The sequence below is a fragment of the Ambystoma mexicanum genome, chromosome 5q (assembly GCF_040938575.1).
Source record: "Ambystoma mexicanum isolate Mex_15411 chromosome 5q, UKY_AmexF1_1, whole genome shotgun sequence".
NCBI classification, from domain to species: domain Eukaryota; kingdom Metazoa; phylum Chordata; class Amphibia; order Caudata; family Ambystomatidae; genus Ambystoma; species Ambystoma mexicanum.
The window spans coordinates 1,264,149,318-1,264,170,471 of NC_090933.1; the positions used below are offsets into that span (position 1 = coordinate 1,264,149,318).

Below are 21,154 nucleotides of genomic sequence, written 5' to 3' on the forward strand. Positions count from 1 at the left end.
TCCTCATCCTTAGTCATGGCCGTATCCATCCCCGTACCTGTGTCTGCTGGGGGAGAAGGGCCCAACAAGTACGTGGGGGCTGAAATGGGGGCTGAAATGGGGGCTGAAATGGGGGCGTCGGATGATGCTTCCACTTCTTCTTTGGATGCTGAATGGGGGGCTGGGGCACCACTGGAACCGGGCCCGGTGACATCCTCTTCAGGATCTCTGACACCAAGGTGTGAAGGGTCAACAGAATGTCCACAGACACATCCCTGAGCTGGCGCAATCGGAACACTAGGCCCTGCTCCGTCATCGCTGCCCTCCTCTTCCACATCCTCGTGGGCCGTGTGCAAGGACTCCTGGACCTTGTCATCCGTGGATGAGATCTACATGGCTTGGGCCACGGCGGGCTGTTTTGGGGCCGCCTTGCCCCCCCCCTTCTTTCTCACTGAGGGGCTTGAACCGGGAGGCTGGGCCAGTTTCCCCTTTTTAGGCGTGCCAGCAGACTGCGCCAAAGTCACTGAAGTGCTGTCACGCCCTGGGGGCAGGGATACCTTCTGTACTGTGGGAGCTACCTTCACAGGGTCAGCTCCCTTAACCTTCATGATAGCAGCCGCCACCAACTCTATCGGCAGCAAAGTCTTATCCTGTGCTGAATGGGCAGTTCGGCTTTCTTATCCTCTGTCCGCAGCTTCCAAGACTTCTCCCACAGTTTAGCCAGGTTGGATGATTTCCTTTTTGAGGAGGAGCTCGATTGCCGGCTGGCAATGGAGCCAGAAATGGATGTCGATTGCGCCCTGTCAATCTTGGGACTCGCTTCCGTGGCGAACCCGGTGGACTCAGACTTGCGGTTCTTGGCCTCGCCTTGGGCCCCCCCCATGGATGAGCCGCCCTCAAAGGACTAAGAAGACCGCTCTTCGGACCAGCTGGTCCTGAGTGAGGAATGACCCTGCTCCGGGCAGAGGCGTTGGCGTTCAGCCACGCCACCAGTCTACTGTGCCTGTCCCTCGTCTTCTTGGAGAACCTGAGGCATATTTCGTACTCCATTTCCTTGTGGTCTGAATGCAGGCAGTAGAGGCATTGCAGGTGCTCATCTTCAACAAACCCATTCCGTGGCCCTCACTTGGTACAGGACTTGAGGGGACCTTCCCTCCTTCTCTCTCATGGTCGGAGGGTGCAAATAGGCCCGATGGCCGTCTGGAATCTTCAACGATCTTCGTCCTTCAGGGGCGCTGAAATTCATTGACAACGGATGCCTGCTGTCAGCAGATGGAGAAGAGAGCACACAGGCTCTTTCGGAACAAAAATAGAACCTTTTTCTATCAAAAACACATAGAACGCAGCTCGCTGTGCAAACTCGAGGACTCCCAACACTGAAGCATGCGGTAAACATCTGAAGATGGCTGCCAGAGGAGGGGCTTAAGGAGAGGGATGTCATTGGATGGGGGCGGTATGACCCGGAGGACAGTGATTGGTTTAAAGGAGAAGTACAGTTTGTAAGTGAAAGTGAAACTGTTTTCTTTTACCGAGGATTCCCAGACTGATGACGAGGAATATTAATGAGCATGTGAATCCATGCCAGACCCCATGCTTGAGAAGCGAGGTAATTGTCCCCGACTTAATTTGATTTATCGTGTCTTTAGGCACATTTCTATGCAACTTTCCTTTAGTCGCTATTACTGCTATCCCTGCAGCTTCCAGTTGTTCCCTTTCGGCTGCCTGAGATTGTATTCACTGGTCCGTGTAGCACTTTTCTTTTTTACCTGTATTTAAACTACAGCAGAGTGTTTAATTTTTGGAAGCCCCAAAACAGTTTATCCGCAATGTTATTACGATTATTCGTACGACGGCTATGGGAAAGGGAGATCAAACAATCGTATATATACATCACTCCACTGCTGCTTGCAGCTACCTACTTACTTGGAAGTCCGTACAGCTGCAAACTGCGAACCGCTCCGATACCTCAAGAGAGGTGGTGCCTGATCGCCCTGTCAAAACACCGCGCGCTTCCAGTGATTTTATGAAGGGAAGTCCCTCCTCCTGCAGGCAGTGAAGATGGAAGACAGACTCCTTTTGAAGAGGGAGCGCAGGATTGCACGTTCCAGCAGTACTTCCAGGAGGTTAACAGGACACTAGACACACTGCCCACACACAGTTCTGCTCGTAGTGTGAGGTACATGTTCTCTGAAACCAGTTTAAGGAATGGCAAGGACAGTCCTGCTTTGGACTCATTGGAGTCTTGATGCAAGTTATGCTGGAGCCTCGAAGTACACGCTATGCTATTGGTGCTGTACCGCCTTGAAAAGACTAAAGAAAAGAATGGTATGCATTTCTGGGCAAACACCAGGAAAGGAAGGGTTTCCCTAAGGGTTTTCACGTGGTCCAAGCAGGGATCAGAGTATTTTATCCAGACCCTTTCCTCTGGTTGAAGAGGACAGGGTAGGGTGGGGTCACTGGTGCCTACCGGGTAGGAGGGCTTCAGGACATCAGTATTTCTGTCTTCACTGGATTTAGTAAGAGGTAGTTGTGTGCCATCCAATAGTCAATTGTTTGAAGGCATTCAGCGATTGCAAACAAAGGCGGAGAATTTTTAGGATTAATTGGGTGTTGTCCGCATAGTTAGGACCGGTGTGATTTAAAGTTCTAATGAAGCCCGAGTGAGGAGAGAGATGCTGATCAAAAAGTAAAGAGTTACGCCGAACAAACATTTCTGGGAGTCTGACTCAAATGAACCCATTTTAATGCTTCGGCAACACCGAAAACCCGGTCTACAGCCAGATCTTTATAATAATAATAATTTAGCATTTATATAGCACTACAAACCCTCAGGCGTATTATTACTCATGGTGTGTGGTGCTCATTTATCGACCTCGGAAGGATGAAAGGCTGAGTTTGGCCCTGCCGGGATTCGAACCTGCATCGGCGGGCTCTGCACGAGTGTTCTACTCGCTCTACTCTGACCGGCTACGACGGTAATGTCCACGACGAATAGACAGTGTTTAGGTGGATCGTGGTCCACCAGACTAAAGGCCACTGCTTTGTGAAGTAGGATGAAACAGGCAGCAACATCTTGGTCCCCAATTCATTCGGCCATCCCAGATGGATGGTATCACTGACTCAGCGTTGAGCCCGGCTTGTGCCGGATCAAGGAGACCATTGTTCTCCAAACCTCCGGCGCTGAGAGTAGAAGCTTGGCTTCACGCTTAGCCCGGAATCTGCAGTCAAAAATGGGTTGGAGGCCTTGGCAAGTCTGCCTGAAAAGAAAGAAGATTGGGCTTTTCAGATTTCTGCATGAACGCTCAGTCTGTTTCCCAAGAAAGTGATCTTGTACCGGCTTTTGCGGCTCCTTCTCCATTTGTGTATTAAGTATTTATTTAAAGCATGCAATGCAATTTCTTAACTTTAGCCAAAAACCAGCATGGTCTGTGCAAATACTTTGGAAGGTTTTAGGAGGGAAATAAAATGAAGGACCTCAGTGATCCAAAAATCAAAGGCTTTTGTACTTTGCATCAAAGGTCAACGAACAGAAGTGTGATTGCGTGGTATACTGGCCTATCTTGGTACAGCCAGTCTGGATATACTTTCTTTCCGTGGCATAGCATTTTTCACTGGCTGGGAGGCCTTATATTGTAATAGTTCCATATATTGGTGCAGCATGCATGAACATGTACAGGCACAGCTAGCAGGAACATATTTTATATACTAGCACATGTGGGCAAAGGCATCATGAAAATGTGTTGGAAAATGGTCCTGTGCACTGTTGGTGACTTGCATCTTTTGGGTTTGTTCATGTGCTACCATTCAAACCTGATTGCAAACTGTGTGACTTTTTACCCAATTTGGTACAGATTGAACCCATTATTTTAAAAATGTTCTCTGGGTGGAAAACCCCTCCGAACCAATCCTTGTTTGGTTGGGACGCCTTAGCTGTACCGTAGTCACTCCTGCGTTTTATGCTCAAGCCCTCCAGTTCACAAATTCATCAAACGCCACTGAAACAGACTCTGAGGGGCGGGGCGAACCAGCAGGTTAGCAGTACACATAGTTCAAGTACATACAGAATATTGCCAGTCTAAAAATCCACACATAGCACACAATAGCCTAATCTAAACAGCAACTAGAACTGGTGTTTTTTTTTTCAATGGCCACCCCAGTATAGGAAAAGTTAAACAGCGCAGAAACAGCTGCTGGTTTAAGTGAGCACTCAACACAAGGGACGGTAAATTAGGCACAGCAGAACAACCCAGCACACAAATTAACCCACCCAAAATTAAACAAAGGTGAATGACGCACCCCGGGTGGAAAATTAAACTACAATTTGTGGATGTGTACAGTGGCGCTCGTCGAAACCAAGTTATGTATTAACTCAAAACAGTGGGAGGCTTCAGTAGAAAAAAACATGTATATGCAAGTCTGAATCATGACCACTAGGTGGCGATGCTGTCATGAAAGTAAAGTTGTGGAAATTACGAAGCTGGACATTCTGGCGCTCTTTCGACTCGCACATGGGCGCAAGTCGCTTTTTGGGCGCCATGTTGGTCGTGGCAGCAGGGGAAGGAACTGAACCTACAAGCCGGGATATCACTGTTTGTTTGAATATATTGTCACCCGAAGCACCGAAAACTACAGTGCTGCTTTGGATGACGCAATTTTTAGCTAACGTGTGCCGCTCAGTACACAGAGCTGTAAAGGAAGGGGGGGGGACACGTCAACCGATAATGAGCGTTCAGGATTAGTACAGGTCCAGGTATTAAAAGGCTAGCTTTTGCTTAAATATACTTTCGCCCAGAGCACTGCATTTTTCAGTGCTTCGGGTGACAATAGATTTACATAAACAGCAATATCTCGGCATAGGTCGGTGGCGCGGCCTGCATGGATGACATACCTAAAAGGGACCTGCGCCCCCTGCGCCAAAACGGCCGGTGCCAAAAGCACTCCGCCCAAACATGGCGTACCATGGAAAGGGATCCAACAGACATGTAGCTACCGACGTATATGTGTAAAAGAAGCGGTAAGAAAACATCAGCAAAGGAAATGGCGCTCGCAAACGGAAATCACTGCGGAACCTCAATGGCGTGAAATGCTAAAAAGCTCAGAAAGCGCTATGGAAGGCCAAGCTCTTTCTGTGAACAAGAACTGGACAGGCATGTCATGTATGCCAGACAAAGCAACCCATTTGTACGTGGAGGGTTCACTTCCATGACAGCTCCATGCACTGAGCGTGAATTGCTTTCCTTAAATAAACGGCTACCCTAAGCACTGCTTTTATCAGTGCTTCGGGAGACAATATATTTAAGGAAAACCTATATCTCCAGGAACGGCTAGGCCCCTGCGCCCTGCTGCCCGCGACCAATAGGGCGCGCTTTAAGGGGACCTGCTGCCCAAGGGCTGCACCAAAACATCAGTGCCATAAAAGGGCGTACTGCATGCGGGCCCCCTAATCAGTCACTAAAGGTAGGAGACGGATCCCCCACCCTCAACGTGCCCTCTGGGCCGAGACGCGCAAAATAACATGCGGGCCGCTTGAGGGCTCAGTAACCCCGGCAGACCCACGATGTAGGTTCAGGACATGAGTGCCCCCCTGTGTTTCCGAACGCAAAAAAACTCCTGCCTCAAACATTTGGACAGGCGCCCCCTACAAGGTCACTGTATGCTGGGGACAGACAGATCTATTCCCATGTCCTTGTCTCTAGTTGGGACAGACCACAGCAACGGCCAGATTGCCTCCCCCCTCCTCCAAAACCCTTTAGTGACCCGGTGATATGCTGTGGCCCCTGGAAGAGGAGACCCACTACGGTCCATCAACTAATGGAAATTCTGAAACTGCAAAAGGCGGGAATCGCCATCCGTCGCAAACAGGGCAATATCATTGACCAACTTGTGGGTGCCAAACGCCCCTCTCCCCAACAATCCTCACCGAGATACAATACGCGCTAGGAGATGAAAAGATAGTGGGTGGTTAATGGGGGTGCACTGCACCCACCAGAGAGAAAATGCAGTGAGGCTTGGGAAGCCCGAGGCGGAAAGGCGTAACTAAAGGCATCCCATACGAGCTGTGACACCAGCGCTTTGAGAGCGAGAACTAAAGGGGTGAGATACTGTACGGGCTAACAGGTGAATATGACAACAACCCTTTGAGGGCGAACTAATGGGGATTTTCCCTGCGAGATAATTTAAAACGAATATGCTTAGCAACACACCGCACACCAACCTAAGCATGTGTGCATTGATTTCAAAGAATTTGTTTTAACAACATGAGGGTTTGGGTACTTCTACAGAATTTCTTGTTCAGCTTTGTTATTGAATAAAAGGGGTACTGAATTGAACTGAGGTGTTCAAGAGCATAGCCTGCGTCAAACACAAAATGGTCCTGATGAAGTTTGCAGTGGCGCATTGAAACATGTAGACGGAAGACCTGACTGTATGATATTGTATTTTCAGATGTGTATAAGAAATAATTCTATTAAACACATTGAGATTTGGTAACCTGCTCTATACAGATTGTACATATTGTGAAATGAATAAACAGAAGGCATTTCAATCTCTAAGGCAGTCAATGGTTGAAATCTATCTCAGCAAGGGTTAGTACTGCAGAACAACAGGATTGAAACATTGCCCCATCCAGAGACTGCTTTATTCGGTCACAGAAGGGGCCCCCCGAGACACAGAAGCAAATCCTTTCCTCCGAGGAGATCACCTTACCTGCGCTATCCCTGCACCACAGGGCAGCCTGTGCTGAGGCTCTTGATAAATCAACTAGCCCTCGCAAGACTATAGAACTCAGGACTCCAACGAGTCTCCAGCCAAGACCAAAAAGAGCGTCTGGAAACCCTCAACCATCGTTCTCCTGCAAAACTCACAACCCCGATCTGGACACACTGCCTTCCTCGCTCACTCTCTCTCTGGAAGGAGAGGAAGAAGCAGCCACACATTCCTTAGGAAGTTGGAATGTTAAATTGCGAAACGTGTCTGCCAGAGATTATTAGATACAAAGAAAAGAGGTGTGGGGGTTTGTGCAGCAAAAGGGCGTGCCAGATAATTATACAGAAAACAGACAAAGGGCCAAAGTATTCCCCAAGATTCAACACTCAGCAATTGAATACAAAATATGCACAACCGGCATCTTTCTACAAGCAGTTCATTCTAATGTCTCATTTATTTTTTATGTTTTTGTTTTTTATTTTTTTATTAGTGTTTCAAAAATAGACCGCATCTATCAAATTAGAAAGCCATACTGTGCACATACAGTACAATGAAGAAACAAGAGATGTTAAATTCAGCCCAACATGTTTCGGTCCACATGTAAGTGCAGGACCTTCTTCAGGGCAGCTTCCAACTATATTGGTCTAACAAAGATGGCCTTGTATTAGTGCAAGATGAAACCTGAAGACAAATTCACTTCATAAAGGGTCGCAATCTCCAAGTTACAGCAACAGTTCTCAGAAAAACAGTTCTCAGAGAACCCCGACTCTCACACTTTATTGTTCTGCAATGCTGACAGCGTGTGAGATCATCAGTATATAGGACCTTCTACTCATTTTTATACTGAGAAGATCATGGAAACGACGTAATATATTGAACAATAGCTCACTATATAGATTGATCACATGCACTTGTATTCAGCCCATGCTGGAATGCATCTCTCAATGAGTGCTTCTGTGTTGTCGGATTCATTTGCATAAAAACCGTTTGATGCTCAGCCGTGTAGCAATGGACTGCCTCTGCATTAGAGACACATTCCAGCATGGACTGAAAGCAAGCACACAGGTTTAATACGCGTAATAGGTTTTCCTCTTTAACACATGAAACGTTTGCCACAATCTTCTTCGGATGGTAGGCATGGTATGGTATAGTATTGTTTATTTATATAGCGCCTACACCCAGGCAGGTGTTTCAAAGCTTTCAAAGTGGGTGGGAGCACAGGAACAAAACAACAGTCGCTCAGGGCCCTTGAAAATCGGAGACGATAATAGTCTGCAAAGGCAGAGTAAGTGCGTAAAAAATACAGTTAACATCATGGGATATAGCAGAGGCCTGACGGCGATTCTGCAATTTTAACAGTGCAAATAGGGGTGAAGACAAAGGAGAGAAAGACAAACAAACAATCTTCAAGTGCGGTGAGTAAGGATTAAATAAGTGCACAAAGGGTCCTAGGGAGGGGAGGATCAAGTGCACCAGGTCGGGTGAGACTGGGGTAAGTGCAGTGAGACACTCTCTTGGATTGATTTCTCAATGCATTGAGTGTGGGTGGGGATGTAGGGCAATGAGGCAAGTGCGAGTAGTACTGGCGGGGGTGCCGGGAACTAGTGAGACTCTGAGGTACACCCGGCGGCCAGTCGGCATGCTATAAGGAATAGGAAGGAGAGAGGAGAAGAAAGAGAACTAAGTTAGCAGGGTCGAGGGAGAGAGAAGGAGGATGGGAAGAGGAAGGTGGTGAGGAGTTTCCGGAATTTCAGGAGATCCGGCTCCAGATAGAGGGCGACAGGGAGGCTATTCCAGAGGGAGGCACCTGCTGAGGAAAAGGATCTCCCTCCAAATCTCTGTGTGGAGATCCGGCGCACTCATAGAAGGTAGGAGGTAGATGAGCGGAGGGCTAGTGAGGGACAGTTTTTAGGTAGGCAGCATTGCAGGTAGGTGGGTCCCAGGCCCCAGAAACTCTTGTGAACAATGCAAAGGGTCTTGAATTTGATACTTGCAGCCATGTGGAGCCAGTAGAGGGATTTCAGCGCTGGAGAGAAGGACGATAGAGGGATCAAGATGGTGACAATTGGAAATATATAGTGCTATGCGGGCATCACTGTGCCAGACGTGGTATCCGGTCATAAGGGAACCAAAGTATTTTCCAGAACACAAACTTATCGCTGGGAAAATGGCTTTAGATATTCCTTGTGAAAGAGAGAGGCTGAAATGGCTGGGCCGGAATGAGTTTGCAAGGAGAGAATGGTGTGTTTGCTAAAATTCCATGAAATGGATGGAGATGGAGAATTGAACGGCCCAGTAGGAGTGTGGCGGGAGTTGCATGGAAAAAGAGGATATGTGGCGCTGTCATTGTGTGGTGTAGGAAAAGGCTACTAATAATTATCACCAACCATGAGGTGGGAAATTGGGATGTGTTCCTCAGTCAGTATGATGACAGGGTCTATCAGGTGAACAATGTGCCCCCTTTAGCGACGCCACTGGGTGGTACATGTTTAGTGATACTAATTACAGTAGAGCGGTTACCTGTGTCGCGAGTTGGCTTTTGGCAAACAGTGGTGCCCTAACACAGCCTGCAACACTCACCTGTCCCCAGCAGGCGGCAGCATGCAGCGGCTCCCAGCCGTCCCGGTCCCGGATGTTCACTCTGGCCTTGTTCTCCATCAGGAGGTCCGCTGCCCCAAGGTATCCATTCGCTGATGCGATGTGCAGCTGAAAAGGCCAAATAAAACATCTGAACTCATCAATTGTCATGCTTATTGACCATGCACGGCACCGTGTCAACCTCCTACACTACTGAGGTGTTATCAAGGCAAGCAGCACGCTTCCCCCACAATGCACCATGCCAACCTCCTACACTACGAAGGTGGCATCCAGACAGGCAGCACACTTCCCACACACTGCACCATGCCAACCTCCTACACTACCGAGGTGGTCTCCAGACAGGCAGCACGCTTCCCACACACTGCACCGTGCCAACCTCCTATACTACCAAGGTGTGATGGAGACAAGCAGCACGCTTCCCCCACAATGCACTGTACCAACCTCCTACACTATCAAGGTGGCATCCAGACAGGCAGCACGGTTCCCATACACTGCACCGTGCCAACCTCCTATACTACCAAGGTGTGATAGAGACAAGCAGCACGCTCCCCCCACAATGCACTGTGCCAACCTCCTACACTACCAAGGTGGCATCCAGACAGGCAGCACGCTTCCCACACACTGCACCGTGCCAACCTCCTACACTACTGATGTGGCATCTTGGCAGGCAGCACACTTTGAAAAGGGTGATTGGACCAACAGGTGGGTTGCTGAACCCTGCAGCCGTTTTACAAACAGATTCGGTTCACTGAAGGGCACAGGGGTCATTGTAAAGAGGAGAGTTAGTGAAGGCGGGCATAGGAGGGAGTGCCCTCAAGTCTCAAGAAAACATCAGCAAGGACTCATCCTCGACTGGTATCCAGTGAAAATGTTGCTAGCAGAAATGTAGTCAGTAAAACAGTCATGGGGAAACATTGCCAGGCAAAACAGTCAATAAATGCAGCTGAAAAGTAGCCAACACCGTAGTGCTGCTGGGAACTGTTCGGGTTAGGGAGGGCTTTGTGGGCTTGGGATTGCCCGGGTTAGGGCAAGGATAGGGTAGTGGTTAGGGCCAGAGTAAAGATTTTGGTTTGAATTAGGGTAAGAGTTAGGGCCAGGGTGTTTGCTGCAGGCTTGGTGAGGCTGGGGGTTGGTTAGTCATTAGGGCAGAGCAAGGGTTTGGGTAGAGGTGATGGTAAGGATAGATTTAAGTTGCAAAAAGCAGGGGGGTCCAGCGTCCCAGTCCTTGCAGCCAAATTATGGAACACTCTCCCTAATACACTGAGAATTGAGCCCTCCTTCCACTCTTTCAAGTATAAGGTCAAGAAATGGCTCCTTGAGCAGGATCTAGCTGCTTCTCACACATAATTGCTATGACCTGTATGATACCCTGTTTTACCTGTAGGACAACCTGTAAACTGTAGACCTTTTGTAAGCTGCATACCTTTTCTAACCTATGCCCCGCCAAGAATTGATCATCTATGTGTAATTTTGTAACCTAGGTACTGCAAGATATGCACCCAGATGCCCACGGGCAGGATTGTGCAATACAAATAAACAAAATACAAATACAAGGTAGGGTTACTAGAGCAAGGCTTTGAGTAATAGTAAGCATTCGGGTAAGTGTTAGAGTTGCAGTCAGGATTAGAGCAAGGGTTTGGGTTAGGGCGAGGACTATGTCATTTGTGGCGAGCTGGTGATGGGGTTGGAGTTCGGGTCACTGTTCTTTCCCCATTATTTTGCATTGAGTTGCATGCCCACATACTGCATTGGCATGCTGAAGGGTTAGTGTTCTGTAAGAGTTCAGGGTAGCAATTAGAGTTAGTGAAGGTTTAGGAACGTAAGGGTGATTGTGGGGATTTTATTAAATGTTTAGGTCATTGTGAGGGTTGCAGTCTTGTACGTTTGTGTATTTAAACAAAGCTTTTTTGGCGACCTTATTACTGACTTTCTGCTGGCTGCCTTTTCACATGACATTTTCCTGGGGACATTTTCACACAGAACCCCGTGACTGACTGTTAGATGGTCCAGTTTTATGCCCTGGATGGGCCACGTTCTACCTCCCTGTGCGCCCTGGATGAGGCTTATTCTGACTCCCTGTCACCCTTAATGGGGCATATTCTGCCTCCCTGTGCTCCTTGGATGGGGCATATTCTGCCTCCCTGTGCACCTTGGATGGGGCATATTCTGCCTCCCGGTGCACCCTGGATGGGGCATATTCTGCCTCCCGGTGCACCCTGGATGGGGCATATTCTGCCTCCCTGGATGGGGCATATTCTGCCTCCCTGTGCACCCTGGATGGGGCATATTCTGCCTCCCTATGCACTCTGGATGGGGCATATTCTGCCTCCCTGTGCACCCTGGATGGGGCATATTCTGCCTTCCTGTGCACCCTGGATGGGGCATATTCTGCCTACCTGTGCACCCTGCATGGAGCATATTCTGCCTCCCTGTCACCCTTGATAGGGCATATTCTGCCTCCCTGTCACCCTTGATAGGGCATATTCTGCCTCCCTGTCACCCTGGATGGTCCCTGTGCACACTAGATGGGCATATTCTGCCTCCTGTGCACCCTGGGTGGGGCATATTCTGCCTCCCTGTGCACCCTGGATGGGGCATATTCTGCCTCCCTGTGCACCCTGGATGGGGTATATTCTGCCTCCCTGTGCGCCCTGGATGCGGCATATTCTGCCTCCCTGTGCTCCTTGGATGGGGCATATTCTGCCTCCCTGTGCTCCTTCGATGGGGCATATTCTGCCTCCATGTGCACCCTAGATGGGCATATTCTGCCTCCCTGTGCTCCTTGGATGGGGCATATTCTGCCTCCCTGTGCACCCTGGATGGGGCATATTCTGCCTCCCTGTGCACTCTGGATGGGGCATATTCTGCCTCCTGTGCACCCTGGATGGGGCATATTCTGCCTCCCTGTGCACTCTGGATGGGGCATATTCTGCCTCCATGTGCACCCTGGATGGGGCATATTCTGCCTCCCTGTGCACTCTGGATGGGGCATATTCTGCCTCCCTGTGCACTCTGGATGGGGCATATTCTGCCTCCCTGTGCACCCTGGATGGGGCATATTCTGCCTCCCTGTGCACCCTGGATGCAGCATATTCTGCCTCCCTGTGCTCCTTGGATGGGGCATATTCTGCCTCCCTGTGCACCCTGGATGGGGCATATTCTGCCTTCCTGTGCACCCTGGATGGGGCATATTCTGCCTACCTGTGCACCCTGGATGGGGCATATTCTGCCTTCCTGTGCACCCTGGATGGGGCATATTCTGCCTTCCTGTGACCCTGGATGGGGCATATTCTGCCTACCTGTGCACCCTGGATGGGGCATACTCTGCCTCCCTGTGCACCCTGGATGCAGCATATTCTGCCTCCCTGTGCTCCTTGGATGGGGCATATTCTGCCTCCCTGTGCTCCTTGGATGGGGCATATTCTGCCTCCCTGTGCACTCTGGATGGGGCATATTCTGCCTCCTGTGCACCCTGGATGGGGCATATTCTGCCTCCCTGTGCACTCTGGATGGGGCATATTCTGCCTCCATGTGCACCCTGGATGGGGCATATTCTGCCTCCCTGTGCACTCTGGATGGGGCATATTCTGCCTCCCTGTGCACCCTGGATGGGGCATATTCTGCCTTCCTGTGCACCCTGGATGGGGCATATTCTGCCTCCCGGTGCACCCTGGATGGGGCATATTCTGTCTCCCGGTGCACCCTGGATGGGGCATATTCTGTCTCCCTGTGCACCCTGGATGGGGCATATTCTGTCTCCCTGTGCACCCTGGATGGGGCATATTCTGCCTACCTGTGCACCCTGGATGGGGCATATTCTGCCTCCCGGTGCACCCTGGATGGGGCATATTCTGTCTCCCTGTGCACCCTGGATGGGGCATATTCTGTCTCCCTGTGCACCCTGGATGGGGCATATTCTGCCTACCTGTGCACCCTGCGTGGGGCATATTCTGCCTCCTGGTGCACCCTGGATGGGGCATATTCTGCCTCCCTGGATGGGGCATATTCTGCCTCCCTGTGCACCCTGGATGGGGTATATTCTGCCTCCCTGTGCACCCTGGATGGGGCATATTCTGCCTCCCTGTGCACCCTGGATGGGACATATTCTGCCTCCCTGTACACCCTGGATGGGGCATATTCTGCCTCCCTGTGCACTCTGGATGGGGCATATTCTGCCTCCCTGTGCACCCTGGATGGGGCATATTCTGCCTTCTTGTGCACCCTGGATGGGGCATATTCTGCCTCCCTGTGCACCCTGGATGGGGCATATTCTGCCTCCCTGTGTACCCTGGATGGGGCATATTCTGCCTCCCTGTGCACCCTGGATGGGGCATATTCTGCCTGCTGGTGTACCCTGGATGGGGCATAGTCTACCTCCCTGGATGGGGCATATTCTGCCTCCCTGTGCACTCTGGATGGGGCATATTCTGCCTCCCTGTGCACCCTGGATGGGGCATATTCTGCCTTCCTGTGCACCCTGGATGGGGCATATTCTGCCTCCCTGTGCACTCTGGATGGGGCATATTCTGCCTACCTGTGCACCCTGGATGGGGCATATTCTGCCTCCCTGTGCACCCTGGATGGGGCATATTCTGCCTCCCTGGATGGGGACTATTATGCCTCCCGGTGCACCCTTTATTTTCCCATTGTATGTTTATTTCCCAGGGTAGACCTTTGCTATTGTAAATCCATTTCAGCAGGTGGAGTTTCATTCATCTCTCTGTACAATTATCTTTTCTGTAATTTTAAACATTTTATTGTTGAGAATTAGCATCCCCGGTTGCTGCCTTCAGCCAATCAGGCTCAACATTCATCAAAGGGGCGATCTCACTGTTCTAATGTTCTGCTCAGGACTTGCCCTTTTGGTTTTGGCAATTAGATGGTGCTATAGCACCACCTAGGAGCCAAACACGATTGCATGTGTTATTTGGTTACTAACACCCATTGACTGCCCACACCTATGCTTATCTCTATGACGATTCCCAGACACTAGCGGCCTCTCCCTCCCCAAAACTCCCCTCCTGGGATCCAGGGGTCCATTTGAGCTAACTCAACATTGTACGTTACAGGGCCTGGCTGTGTCATTTCTATGCCGATTCCACTTCAGACACTTGCTTTATAAGCAATATGTGCATCCTCGCAACTGTTCTTTGCACATAGTACTGTTACAGACGAGCATTGGCAATGCCAACAGTATTGGCTTGTGTATAGGTATTAAATGGGCATTTGCCAGACAGTACCATCATATGATTGATTGATATTTTATTTCTATCACGCTCGTACACAAGTGTGCCCCGGAACTCACACCATTTACCATCCATTGCCATCTTTATGGCCAGGTAGTACAATTATGGCAATGCCCATCCCATGCCTACAGAAAAGGAAAAACTAACGTTGTTTGCCGAGGAATCATGAGAGCCCACCCAATACCCTTTTGCAAACCTTTATCAGATAGATTAGACATCCGAGGCATTGAAGTACAGAGAGATTGGGGGCGGCAGCAATCGTATACAGGGCCCGTTCCTTCTACTTTAGGAGAAAGTTAGAGATGTCTATAGTAGGTTATGTTAATATGGTATTATACCAAATGTTTGTCTGAGTGTGATGTCCCAGACAGTTGGAAGGACCTGTGTGGGAATCCACTTAATTTGTTCTCCAGTTTCTGTTTTGAGATGTCTATAGTAGGTTATGTTAATATGGAATACATTACTCACCGTAATCGTATTTCTGGTGCTTGTATCTGCTTAGATTCACATGCTATGCATAGGCCGACATCTAGTGGAAGCTGCAGAGTATTACAGTTGTTTTTTCGAAACTCGAAAATGGGCGTCAAAATGCTCAAAGACTCTTGGTGCTTGGGGAACAAACCACCACCAGATTGGGAAGCAAGCCTCCCCCCGCCCCCCCATCTATATGCTAAATAGCTGCGTTCCACAGATCAGTCAACTGAATCTTCTGCCACGCATCCCGGTTTTACGAAAGACCATAGGTTGCACGTAAAGGCCCCTTAGAGAACTGGGAACTGGTCTCAGCCAGCAGTTCCTCAATTCCTCCATGATACATTTGAATCCTGTTCCATAGGATGATTTATGTGCACAGCACAGAGATTAATACAGAATTCTCTTTGGCACTGGCATCTGTTGAAAGGTCTGTAGCACCGTGGTGATGGAGTCTCTTGGTCGGGACGTAGTAATCCTAAATGATGGCTGAATATGGCCCATAGATAGTCCGGCAGGCCCATATAGATGCTATTTGCTTTCCAGAGCCTTAAAAGGACTTACGCTAGTGTCGTCTTATGTTGTAGATTTAGGGAGGAAAGGGTAGGAAATGAAATTCTGTGGAACAGGGTCAGCCAAATCTGAGCAGGCCAGAATGGGGGGGTACCACAATGACCATGGTTTCAGCTTTCCCCTTACGCAGTTTGAGCATGCTGTCTGCCACCCATTGATAACATTTAGGGAGATAGGCAAAGCAAAAGTGGGGCTGGCTGGAAGGTTTGGAATTAATCTTAACCTCGGGCATTGCTCTGGGCAACCCTCCAGTCAGTCTGCAAAGTTAGACTGCATTCCTGTCGTATGAGGGTGTAATTTGACCATTATTTGGGTATCATCTGCGTAATTAAGGTACTTCATCCCAAATAAAGGCAGATGCTTCAAAAGAGGCGACATATAGACACTGTAGGGCAGGGTGCACAAGGCCGTGTACAGTGGCACCGCGCATGGAGATACTTCCAAGCGCGGATGTAAATGCTAGAATCGCCACTACCTGCGGGATTTAATCCATCTCAGGTCATTTCCTGTTAGCCAAACATCTTGGTAGTCTGGTCAGCAGGATTTGGTGGTCCATGGTGCCGAACGCCGCTGAGAGGCCCAACAGCGCAGGCCTCTCCCTCCTCTCTCTTTCGCGCCTAGAAACACTTGGGTACAGGCGTGCTATAAATGACATATATCATCCAGGCGGTGAGCACAGACTCTGTACTATGGTTTGACCTGAAGCCAGGCTAGCGATGGCTGCGGTCGCTCTTCTCCAGTATTGGGGGCGGGGGTAGGGGGGCTGCTGTAACGTCACTTCCTGAACCTATGGAATGTTAGCAATGGGTCTACAGCAAGCCTGGTCCTCCAAATCTGCTTGTAGTTTCTGGGGTGAAGAGGTGTAATTATGGCTTGTGTAAGTATATTTGATAAGAAGGCAGTGGTAAATGAAGAGTTAACATAATCTGATACGAGGGGCAGTTGTAAGGAAGCTGATTCTTTGTTAATGCCCTGGAAGGTGTGCAAGGCCAGATATATTAGTTGTCCTATGCTGGGGAGAAAAACACCTCTATCTAAAAAAAAAAATACAAAAAAAAAATTGAACAATATTACTTCCATTTTTTTTAATTTTTTAACCAAAAAAATCATTGAATCGCGTCACAAAATGGTTGGGATGGGGGAAGTTTGGTTTGAATCTGTGTTGGGTTGAAGATTTTTATAAAACTCCCTTTGGGGTGAACGCGTTCCCCGATTTTGCTCTTACAGTTTTCAGATTTTTGCCTTCTTTGTTGCCGGTTTGTAGGTTTTCAAGAATTACATTTTGGCATTCTTTTAACGTATGTGCAGATGCTTTTCTCTGGTGGCGCTCTGCCGCTTCTTGTTAACGCCACTTCTCCCATTGAACCCGCGATGACCCCTCTCCAGGCGCTCGTTTCTAGTAATAGGCATACACTATCCCACACAATTTGAATGAAAGAGTACAGCTCACCCAATGAGGTTTCAGCTGAAGGACAGCCAGGGGGTCGTTGGGCCTTTGTAATTACAAACAAACAAATCTCCAAAACAAGTTTCTTTCAGTTTCTTTCAGCTGAGAGAAGCAAGATAACCCCTGGATATTTCCATTTCTATGTTCCTCAACAGAAACTACATTAAAAAAAGCATTGGACCATGTGATAAGAATAGGTGGACCAATAATAAGAACAGGTGTGTCTTCACTAACATAATTTAGCATCAGGGGGCATGCACCGCAGCCAATCAGGTGGCTCGAAACGCGAGCTGACCCTCACAGTGTGAACACGCATTCCAAGCTGCCCGCCGTCACCCATCAGCCCTGCTTCTTTCTATCCACCCTGCCCCACCTCACAGTTGCCTGAAGGTGGCGCCCTTGTGCCACTTATTTCATGTGAGCCGTGCCACCGAGGAAATGGAAGAGGGGCTCTGATCAGACCCTCGCTTCCATTTTCATGGTGGCCATGTTATTTTAGCAGTTCTTCAAAACAATGGGACGCGCGCTCTGCGCAACCTGTCGTTTCAAAGAAATAAATTGGTATCAGCACCCCAGGACTCAAACCCAGCGTGGTGATAGCAATAATCACACACTCCTTGGGACATACATGGTGGTAAATACCCGGGGGCCTCGTTAAAGGCCTGCTCTTCTCACAGGCATATTAACTGAGGTCAGGGGCCGTTACCACCCGGTATGGCATGAGGGATCAATGGTTATTGCTAAAATAAGACCAAGCACATGTCCCTTTTCATGTGCGGGTCCAGTGGTGGGTGGGGTGGAGACTTACCATGGCTCCTAAAAGGGCCTGCGACACAGGGAGCTCGCCCAGCTTGCTCTGCGCCATATCTGCCTAACCTCTGGGTTTTCAGCCTCTTCTCTGGGGGAAGACCCTGGAGTTTCCGGGTTTTTGTGGGCGGGACCAAAACGAATGCCGATTGGAGCAAAATAAACCTACAATACTGCTTTCAATCCGGTGTTGAAAGCAGTATTACTGTGTATTTGGCCAGTTTGCCTTATGCTTTAGTCGCCTTAAAATGAAGGAAGGCTAAAACATAACTGGCCAAAAAGAATGAAAGCTTAAGCAAAATAAACGCCGTAATACTGCTTTCAACCGGAACGAAAGTAGTATCACTGCGTTTCTAATTTTTTCAGCTTTCATTCTTTTTGGCCAGTTTGCCAGGGCTCAAGTCGAGGGTACACGCGGGGGGACGGAGTCCACCCACTTTTTTCAGAGGGTGGACTCCGTCACCCCCAGCTAAAGTGAGAAACTTTGAAGGACCTCTTTGAATTCATGCCGACCTCAGGGATTGAACCACAGCCATCAGGTGTGCCGGCTGGACACCTCACCCTTATACTATATACCGTGATGAAAAACAACAAACAACTAAAGGTGAAATGTCCAATTTCAGTACTAAAACATTTTCAAAAACACTATTTGAAGAAAATATCCTCTCTTGGTTTTGTGTGTATGTTGATTTTATGGCAGGCGTATGCCATTCGTCCTGTGCAATTTGGGTGGTTATGCAAAGCCAATTTAATAACATTTATTGTAATTAACTGTAAAGTGCAAACTGCACATTATGACGTGTGGGCGGGGCGTGTGCAAAGGGGCAGAGTCTTGTGTGGCTGTGGGTGGAGCATACATCTCAGGGTTTTTGATTTTCAAATGTAGGCAGGTATACTCTGCGGCCATCTGCTTAAGTTTCCCAATATAATCAATTTACGTCAATGTCCACCCAGAGATTCAAACTGGTTGTATGTACGTATGGGAGCCTCTACAAAATGAGACTTTTAAAGGCGGTTTAAAATGATTACCAAATCGCTCACCCCTTTGTTAATACGGTGCTCAGAAACAACCCTGCGGCCTGTGGTGGGGGCGAGAGGGGGTCCGAAATTAAAGGGTATTCGCCTCTTTGAGATAAAACTCTGTTCTGCAACAGAGATCTAACTCACAGGTTTCAACACAGTGCTGTGTGGTTTATGTCTAGGTGTCATAGCACCTAGATGCATCTGGGTTCGGTGCGCTTTATAAATATCAAAATAAATAAATGTCGAGTTGGTTCTTGGCCACAGGTCCTGGCTACACATTGCTTTCTTTCCTCGACAGGTTTTTAATACATTTGAGGGCACTTTCGCTTTGCGCGAGTGTGTGGTATAGGTTGGGCATCCGTGGTGGTGCCACTTGGAAGGTGGCAGTGCAGCTCTGCCACATACATGATCATTATCCTTTCCTCATTAGTTAGAGCACGGATGTGCTTCAAAATGTGTACATTAGATAGGTCTTCTTTAATTGCTGCGAGAAAATGAGTCTTTTCAAAGTTTGAGAGTTTTCTGTAAGCCCTGTGATATCCTTGGATGGTCTTGCCGCGGCACAGACGGGTACAGATGGACTTGCCTTCGGTATGGCGTATGCTGCACCCACCAGCTCTGCACCAATCTTTAATGGCCATATATCTTTTATACAGAGAGCAATGGTATGGTTCTTGACATTTGAAGGAGCTATCAATTTCTTGAAGATCATTGGCGATCTACAAGTCCAGCAGCTACGCCCACAGTATGGAGCAGGCCTACAAGGCGTAGGATCACTGGCCAAACTGAATCCGCTCCTCTCCTGGGTGGGACTATGGAGCTCGCCATCCGCTATGATTTATAAGTAAGCACTAAAGGACCTTAGAGCCCAGGATGGGCGGTGGGGAGCATCCAGTGCAATGGTGTCAATACATAAAGATCACACCCACTAGAATAGGCAGAGCGGTATGACCCGGAAACAATGGCAAATGCCTCGAAGCGCATAGTTACACGAGCGTACAAGCAGACAGAGGAAGCTATAAGAAGCGACAGGCACATGACCGCTGCAAGTTTCAACTTCTACTGGAGCGGGAAACTCACCCATGACTTTGAATGGTACCTTGATCTCTTGAAACCTAAATTTGCACGTGCACTTTATGAGGAATGGAGGACAGGCATTCTGCCTCTCGCAGCTCGTAGAAGACTATGGGACGGCGCGGTCACAGATAAACGACATTGTAGCAGAACGGCGATGGAGAATGGATCGCACTTGCTTTTGGTATGTCCATCATATAGGAAGCGAAGGGAATTGGACCTCAAGCCGATATTCTTAAAATATGGAATAGGAAATACAGCAGAGGCTCTGCCATGTTGCCACAGGGCAGATGAAGCTTTTACAGTATATGCAGGTGCTCAATACCTGTGCCCGGCATGGCCAAGGAGGCGGTCTTCATCGACTATGGCAACATGGGGACTTTGCCAGCTGATATTGCTTCTGGATTTAAGAGTAACCATGGCAGAGAAATGATTATGGGGAAATGATGATTGTGTCTCAGGAACACGATGACCCTCCTTGTAGGCAACAATTTATTGTAACTGACTGACAAGTCTTTGATGAGGTAACTCTCCCACAACAGCATTATAGTTAATAATCGGCATTAACATCTGCAAGGTACCTGTGAAAATCTTTTTTATTGCAAATGAAACGTATGCAGCAATATGCTTAGGAGGTCTAGCAGCCCAACCACCCGGGTACCAGAGAGTCTAAGAGGTGATCTTCCTGCTCTCCTCCGAAAGACCATTTCCTGTACAGTTTCTCCATTGGCGTACCTTGGCACTTCTGCTCTCTTATAAATCATTGGACTCCATCAGCCCTCAGAAACCTCCCTTAGTTCAGAAAGAATTCTTACCAAACTGGTGCCGTGGTCATCTTGAGTGTTGACGTCTGCGCCCACCTGCACCAGGGTACGAATATCCGCCATCATCTGAAGCTCGGTCGCCGATCGAGCCTCCTCAATCTTCTCCTGAGTGATTCCTACAGTAAAAACGTAATAGACGCCCGTGAACTGTCTGGTGAAACAAATGTTCATCACAAAGCTGGATCCAAGTGAAAAATTGTGTAAGTACAAGTTACTTACCTGCATCGACGATTCCTGGCTGCGGTTATACGCTATGGAGGCCCGCACAATTTGAAAACCTCCAGCATCGTATCGCGCGGCACCGTATATTTTAGGGACCTTTGACATCAGGTTGATAAAAGCCTAACTCTTGGGGGGCAAACAAAATGTTCTCTCAGGTTGAACGGGCAGGTGTAGCCCCTCCTTCC

At 48.7% G+C, this 21,154-nt stretch overlaps 1 protein-coding gene across 1 annotated transcript in view; it reads right to left on the reverse strand.

Annotated features, from left to right (window-relative positions):
- PPP1R16A (protein phosphatase 1 regulatory subunit 16A) overlaps positions 1-21,154 on the reverse strand; it is a 467,867-nt gene that overhangs the window by 33,531 nt on the left and 413,182 nt on the right. Inside the window, exons 5-6 of the mRNA XM_069621786.1 lie at positions 20,739-20,863; positions 9,265-9,390 (exon numbers count right to left, since the gene is read on the reverse strand). Coding sequence (XP_069477887.1) covers positions 9,265-9,390; positions 20,739-20,863 — 251 coding nt within the window. The remainder of the gene's footprint in view (positions 1-9,264; positions 9,391-20,738; positions 20,864-21,154) is intronic.